This window comes from Lucilia sericata, unplaced genomic scaffold (genome assembly GCF_015586225.1).
Source record: "Lucilia sericata isolate MDLA Ls3-8-SP2 unplaced genomic scaffold, ASM1558622v1 Contig000110F_arrow, whole genome shotgun sequence".
Taxonomy (NCBI): Eukaryota; Metazoa; Arthropoda; class Insecta; order Diptera; family Calliphoridae; genus Lucilia; species Lucilia sericata.
The window spans coordinates 634564-642048 of NW_023994142.1; the positions used below are offsets into that span (position 1 = coordinate 634564).

Sequence of the window (7485 nt, forward strand, 5' to 3'; positions counted from 1 at the left end):
ATTTCTCCAATATGGGTAAAATCAGTTACACAAATTGTTCACAGTTTATAAAGTTAAAGTTTGGTAGGGACAATTATGGACCGATCCTCTTGAAATTGAATATATGGACTTTGGTTTATAAAAATCTTATTTATCAACTGTACTAGCTATCTAGCTATGAAAGTTAAAAACATTTGATCTTATTCATAATTATTTATCAAAGGTTTATATGGCCATTTTGAATACCAAATTAGTAGTTCACTGCACGCGAACTGTCAAGTAGAGTCGAAAAGACTTCGGACCACTCCAATCGTTAGATGTAGTATTTATAGTATTAGATCCAACCTGTAGCTGTGAGAAATCGGAGGTTATTATTAAGCTTAGATATCTTACCAAGGTTAAATATGAAGTAACTGCAAGGAAGCGGTTTCTCTTTACGGCCAGAGCGGGGCATTCACAGAGAAGATGTGAATGCAACTGCGACCGTGATCGTTGAAGATTCCAATGTTGCCGCGAATATCGAGGTATGTAGTCAGTTTAAAAATAATAAATTTTTAGTTATGATAGTATTCAAGAAAGTATAAGCGTTAAAATGTAATATTTTGATGGGTTCTTATATAGGGTTTAAGATCAAATGTGATCTAAATTTCAATAAACTTTAGACCACATTTTTTGGGTTTTTAAAGATCATCTGTAATAAATATGATCAGAATTGTGAAATTTAAAATCGTTTTTTTTAACATTTGAATATACTTTAGATTTTCAATACAAATTTAAAAAAGTGGAATTAAAAATACACGTTATAAAAATAAACTGAGATTTTACAGTTTAAAATTTTAGATGTGGAGCGTAAAAAAGTGAATTTTCTAATATCCGAGACTTTAATGTTTCTAAGTTAACTAATTTTAGTATATTCTAACTATTAAATTTAGCACATTCAAAAGCTTTTTGTGTAACAATTAAGAATGGAATTTAAACTATTATATTCTCTGATAACACTAACATTTTTTTAAATTTACATATAACCGTTTGCGAAAAAATTTTCAAGTTTCCCCTTTCTAAATATTTATGAAAAATTTTAATTAGAAATGCATAAAAAAAGGAAATAACTGATAACAAAAAAATATTTACACAACAAAAGAACTTCCGCTTTTAACTAGACCAAAATTTTCTCTATATTAACCCTATCACATAAATACTTGTCATAAAACTTTAACAACTACTGCCAGCAGAACAACATTTACAAAGTGTTTTACCATTACCAGCCATGTTTCATCAAACATTAAAACAAATTTACTTACTTTTATTTGTTATACAAACCATTGTGCAGGCTGAAAATATTACGGACTCTGATGAAATATTTGATAGCGATAACATGGATAATCCTGAAGAAACTGGACCGTATTTAGAAGGTGATATTAAGGGTGCAGCCGATGATTTCTTTAATATTCTACGTAATGGTATAGTGTCTACTTCCTATAGATGGCCTCAAGCTATAGTGCCATACGAAATTGAAGGAAACTTTGCTACAAATGAATTGAGCATTATATCACATGCCTTTAATGAGTATCATACCAAGACGTGTGTACGTTTTCGCAAACGTACCAATGAAAAGGATTACATAGTGCTTACCAATAAGCCAACTGGCTGTTGGGCTAGTTTGGGACGTATGGGCGGTCGTCAAGAAGTTAATCTGGAATCGCGCAAATGTTTTTTCAACTATGGCACCACTATGCATGAGTTAATGCATGCTTTGGGTTTCTATCATGAGCAGAATCGTTTTGAACGTGATTCTTATGTCAAAGTAATAACGGAAAATATTAAACCTAATATGCTGGTGAATTTTGGTAAAGTTCCTGTTTCTGCTGCCACGGCTTATGGAGTTCCTTATGATTATGCCAGTGTTATGCATTATAAATCTACCAGTTTCTCTAAGAATGGTAAACCTACCTTGGAAGCTTTACAAGCTACACCGGAAGCTGCAAAAATGGGCCAACGTTATGGTTTCTCTAAAGGCGATATTCTCAAAATTAAAGCCATGTACCGATGTCAATGAAAATAGTTTTGGATTATAGCAATAACAATTTTATTTAAAATGTGTTTTTATTTAAAAGTGAAAATATATAATTTTTTTAAAATCGAAGTTGTTAACAACAATCTTTGGTTATAAATTTACTGTAACTACAACTAAACTACAATATATGTATATTTCTCAAATCTTTTCAATTAATAAAAATATTTAATCAATTTCTTTTAAGAATAATGGAAAATAAAATAATTATCGAATTGGTTATTTATATAAAAAGAAATTATGATCATAAAGTTTGTTCAAAATATTAAAACTACTAAATTACTTGTTTAAAACTTTGTACAGACTTCTAGCAAACTGAAAAAAAAAAAAAACATTTTCAATTTAATACTATTCGAAATATGGCACTTTGAAATTCAATATATGGCACTTAATTCGAACTTCTGTCTTACATTAATTTTTGATTAGAAATTTCATATTTAAATATGAAGTTTATACTCGAATATTATCAAAAGAAAATAAGAAATTTTCCTTAAAAATTGATTTTTTGAAGTCTGTACCAAACTGGTTAATTATTTAAAATAAAAATTATTAAATATTATTAGGTTTAGATATTTACTTTGTAATCACATACTTTACAAAAAGGTATTTCGTTGTCTTCCTCCGTAAGTGTGTGTTTTACACTCTCCTCTAGTTTTCTCATACGTTTTTAGTGTTGTGTTAGATTTTTGTTCTTTTCAAAAAATACATTGCTTTGTATGGTCAATTCCTTGCATAGTGTGGAAAATCTTCGTATAGCTTGATACGAATTTCCATCTTAAAATATAGAAAAATTTGCATATTAAAGGAAACACACATTTATAAACATTTTAAAAATACGCCAAAACGCTGTGGTCATTGTTGCAATTGTTATTAGCATATTGAAGTTGTGATGCAATGTTAAAAAATTTTGGTGAATGGGTGTTTAGTTGGTTGGTTAGTGAGAGGCGGGCGATAAGAAACATTTACGCCAAGTCGTTGTCTTTAGACGTTTTCTTGAGCTTTTTCTTAACTGGTGACTGGTTTTGGTGGTGGTGTTGATTGTTTGCATAGTAAGCTTTTACTTTACAGATATTATCAGTGTGGTCGAGAAAAGGATCCCAGGTTAGCATTAGTTGTGTTGTTAGATATGGTAGGACTAATAGTAGGAACAGTAGAAGTGTTAGCCTTTAAAATACCACTAGTAGTCTTACCTCCTGCATTAAGTGTATCTAAATTCATGACCATTTGAATGTTGCTGGTGGAACCATGACACGAACGATTGTTGAGGAAATCTCTTATATGTTGAACAATCAAATCAATGGCAACTGTAAAAAGAAAAGCACAAAATATGAGAATATTAGATTCGGTTTGAAAATAAAATGCTTAAATCTCTGGCAGTGAGTATAGAGGTTAAAAGACAAATAACATTAAAAGCGCTTACCTAGAGCCTCTGTTACGTATAAAACGTTAACGAACTTTTAAAAGCATGAAGCACGGATTTTAAAGAAAACATAATAAAAACTCTTACAATGTTTAACATAGTAACATAAAATGTATATGTATGGTATAAAATGTTTTATTGAGCTCAAAAATTAATTGCAAATTTCTTTAACATAACTTCCTTCCTAATTTATTGAGCATAAAGATTGATTGATTTTGTATTATTGTTGTTTTCTCAACAACTTACCTGTTTTAAAGCTATAAATAGAAGTTTATTTTATCTAAGTTGTAAGTGAATACGTGTTGTATGCTAAAAGTGTTATTCATTGCTTACTTTCTATGAATATTGTTTTACTACTTTAAACTGTGTTCATTTTAAGATAGATTTTGGATTTATTTGGCTTTTTTTGTTTTGTGTCTGTTTGTTAAATAAAACTTAAGAACTACACCAACTAATACGTTAGTTAAGAAAAATTTGTGAACGATAATAAAAGAAGAAAAATGCAAGATAGTATTAATTACGGAAACTAATTGTGGTTTCTTGTAAGAACCACACAAAATTCAAGATGCAGTAAAACATATTTTCATTTGAATACAAAACCAAATCAAGGAATGTGGATAACATATTAAGTATATCAAAACTTTAGGGGCTAAATTTTAAGCAAAAAACATCAATCAATACAAAAGTAGAAAATGATTATGTAAAGATGAAAGATACTATGAAAACTGCATCATGAATTTCTCTGGCTAACAAAGTTAACATTAAATTTTAAGCTTATATCAAAAATAGGCATTGGCCATCAAAGATAGGTACTTCTATGCGACCCACATTATGTACTTAATGTTCCCTTATAATATTGTTTTTAGAAGGAGTTGTGTTGGTAGTAGTTGATTTATAAACAGTAGTGGTAGTAGAATGTGTACTATTAGCTGTAGTATTGTTGGCCACAGTGGTACCCGTAATATTAGCACTGCTACCTGGTCTAAGGATTTCACCGATATGATGTACAATGAGATCAATTGCAACTGCAAGAAATATATATAAAATCAAAGAAAAAACAAACAAAAAAGAACAGACAACAACAAAAACGAAAGAATATATATGTATAAAGCTCTAAAATGTTGTATATTAAAAATATACCAAAATATGTTTACTAGTGTTTGTTGTTGCAAAAATATATAATATGTATGTACTTTGAACTAGTCGAACAAATTTAATTAATATTGAGAATTATTCTGTAAGAAAAACTAAATTATAAACAAATAAAACATAAAACGTGTTAGTTAAATTGCAACACGGAAAATAATTAAATAAAACGAGCAACTACCCCAAAAAAATATGGCTTTAAACATCAACATAAAAGGATTTTAAGAAAATAAATTAAATAATTACTAACCTGTATTATCAGCTCCCCGGGGTATAATAACATCGGCGAATTTTTTAGTCTAAAAAGAAGATATTTTAATGTTATTTATATTACTGCTATTTTTCAAATACTTACCGGTGAACAAAACTCTTCAAAAGCAGGCTTAACAAATGTCATATACTGGGTTAATACCGCATCCAAATCACGTCCTCTTTCATTGATATCACGGGGCACTAGAAGACAAAGTCATTGTGTTTTATACAAATTTAAGATTTTAATTGCAATTTTTCATGCATACGTACCTCTCCTGGCTAAACGTGTATCGGAATCAGTATCCACAAATAATTTCATATGAAACAAGTCCCTTATCTTGGGAAAGTAAAACACTAATATGCCTTCAAATAGCACAACGTCAGCTGGATAAATAGTCAATTTATTTTCATAATCTCTGAAAGTACAAAAAAAAAAAGAAAATTTAAATTATCTTAAAAACAAAATCTTCAATTTTCAATCAATTTTTTAAAATATTTATAGAACTACTGTTGTAAATTATTATTTTTGGTCCCAAAAATTATAAAAAAATTATAAATAAGAAAATTTTTTATAAAAAATTAGAGTAATTATTTATTTAAAATGAACATTTTTACAAAAACTCTAATAGTAAACAACTAGATTATATTACACAAAATATTTTATATACACTCAAACCTCGTTTTATGTGATTAATTCGTTTCGCAAAAAAGCGCATAATTCAAATTCGCACAAAACGATACACTAGCTCCATACAAAATCCACTAATTGGGTTTTAGATAAAAAGGCGCACATTTTCAAATTATTCCCTTAAAAGTCAAACAATCGCATATAAAAAAATAAAAAAATTTAATTCTTTACAAAAATTATAAAAAATAAAGGAAACAAACAACAAAATAATACCAATTCCAAATAATTAAGAAAATATACAACATTTCATAAAAATAAAACTTAATATTTCTTCATGTACAAAGGATTTGAACAATACTTTATATATCCGAACCGGAATTGGTAAAAAATCAGTAGTTGTATTTTGTTGATCAATTTTTTTTTTTGGATGTATGTGGACCAAAATCTTCCTTAAAATCATTTTTGCAAAGAAAAATTTTAGAATTTTGAAACCGCACTAATTAAAATTCGCATAAAACAAATTCGCATAAAACGAGGTATGAGTGTATTATATTTATTTAAAATGAAAATTTTTACAAAAACTCTAACCCTAAAAAACTATATTATATTACACAAAATATCTTTTCAGAAAAACTCGATTTCCAAAATTTTTTAAAAAAATCAAGATTTTGCCAAAAATTCGATTCCCTTAAAAAAGAAAAAAATTGCTTTTAAGGAAAACAAGATTTTTACAAAAGTTTTGTTGATCATCAAACCCGATTTTTGAAATTTATTAATTTTTTACACGAATTGCAATTTTCATAAAAAACAGATGTTTACTGAGATACCTATATGTGTAGTTTTAGATTGAACTCTTGCTTCTTATTAAATCTTTATACCAGATTTTATTCTTATACCAAAATATTGGGGATATTGTATGACAATAAACTGTTTTAAAAATTGCCCTTGTAAAGTTCCCGGAATCAAGTGTGGACCGATCCTCCTAATATTTCCAAAGATGATTTATAATTTTAGTTATTTTTGTCAAATTTCCTCGCGATACCAGTTATAAGAAAGAACGTTAAAGTAATTTTCAAAAGGATACCTTATTGTGGAGCTTAGGTTCAAATATTGTCTGATTTTCAACAAACTTTAGCGTGCGATTATCAGGTATTTTTAATTGATCCCTTCTATTAATAGATTTTTTTGTAAAAATTACAGTAAATCATTAAATAAAACAATTTTGAATCTAACTATATCCCTTTAACTAAGTAAACAATTCGATTGCATTTAGTATGAGTCATTATTGGCTAAATATTCTTGCTGTTACCATAGCAAGTATAAGTACTAGATTTTATGCAAACAGCCTAAGTTTTATATAATTTAATTTCATATTGCAAAAATAATAATTAAACCAAATATTATAAGTTAATTTCAAATTTAATAAATTTTACATTTACAATTACACATTTTGCACTTACAATGAATTTGTCCTATAGTCATAGGCTGGAATTTCCACTTTAACACCCTTCAATATGGATTGCAATGTTTCAAACATTAGCTGCTCATTAAAAGCATCGGGATGATCGAAATTGTAGAGGCCCTGAAAAGCTTTAGCCTTTTCGGCGGCAGTCAATTCACGATAGAAACTATCCTGACTAATGGTCACGACCTGACGTTGATCATGTTCCATATCGGTTTGACCCAATTCGGTCATAATTTTCTTGCATACTGTCGATTTACCACTGGCCGTACCGCCTGCAACTCCAATTAGAAATGGTTTTTTTACAACGTCGCCATTTGGCAAATTTAATGTTTGGGCGTTTTCCGCATCCATTATTTTTGTGCACAATTATTAATTACAAAAGTTTATTAATGATTTTCACTTTTTAAGGGGGGAAAAAACGTTTTAGTTTAGTAAAAATTTAATTAAAAATTAATTTTATTTAATGTAATCAATATGCCTTTTGCAAAGCAATTGTGGATGAAACAAGAAATAAGATAAAATAA

General features: G+C 28.4%; 2 protein-coding genes across 4 annotated transcripts; one reads left to right on the forward strand and one right to left on the reverse strand.

Annotated features, from left to right (window-relative positions):
- Nucleotides 1-1189: 1189 nt before the first annotated feature.
- On the forward strand, nucleotides 1190-2239 carry LOC119600296 (zinc metalloproteinase nas-8). The gene has a single exon (XM_037950450.1). The coding sequence runs from the start codon at nucleotides 1247-1249 to the stop codon at nucleotides 2033-2035; it is 789 nt and encodes a 262-aa protein (XP_037806378.1). The 5' UTR covers nucleotides 1190-1246; the 3' UTR covers nucleotides 2036-2239.
- On the reverse strand, nucleotides 2072-7485 carry LOC119600295 (uridine-cytidine kinase). Of its 3 annotated transcripts, XM_037950448.1 has the most exons (6): nucleotides 6957-7485; nucleotides 5139-5284; nucleotides 4972-5069; nucleotides 4867-4915; nucleotides 3241-3354; nucleotides 2239-2824 (listed from the first exon to the last, which is right to left on the reverse strand). In XM_037950448.1, the coding sequence occupies exons 1-6, from the start codon at nucleotides 7310-7312 to the stop codon at nucleotides 2718-2720; spliced, it is 870 nt and encodes a 289-aa protein (XP_037806376.1). In that variant the 5' UTR covers nucleotides 7313-7485; the 3' UTR covers nucleotides 2239-2717. The 3 variants fall into 3 exon arrangements, with proteins under 3 accessions (XP_037806375.1, XP_037806376.1, XP_037806377.1); XM_037950447.1 differs by having other exon boundaries at nucleotides 2072-3354; XM_037950449.1 differs by lacking the exons at nucleotides 2239-2824; nucleotides 3241-3354 and adding an exon at nucleotides 3843-4495 and having other exon boundaries at nucleotides 6957-7484.

Bases quoted from the DNA above. Each gene is read 5' to 3' on its own strand.
- LOC119600296 (XM_037950450.1), top strand. From the start codon at position 1,247: ATGTTTCATCAAACATTAAAACAAATTTACTTACTTTTATTTGTTATA.
- LOC119600295 (XM_037950447.1), bottom strand. From the start codon at position 7,312: ATGGATGCGGAAAACGCCCAAACATTAAATTTGCCAAATGGCGACGTT. The intron at 4,916-4,971 runs GTAAGTATTTGA...TCTTCTTTTTAG, and splicing joins TTGAAGAGTTTTGTTCACCG to ACTAAAAAATTCGCCGATGT. The intron at 3,355-4,866 runs GTTAGTAATTAT...TTCTTTTTACAG, and splicing joins CCGGGGAGCTGATAATACAG to TTGCCATTGATTTGATTGTT.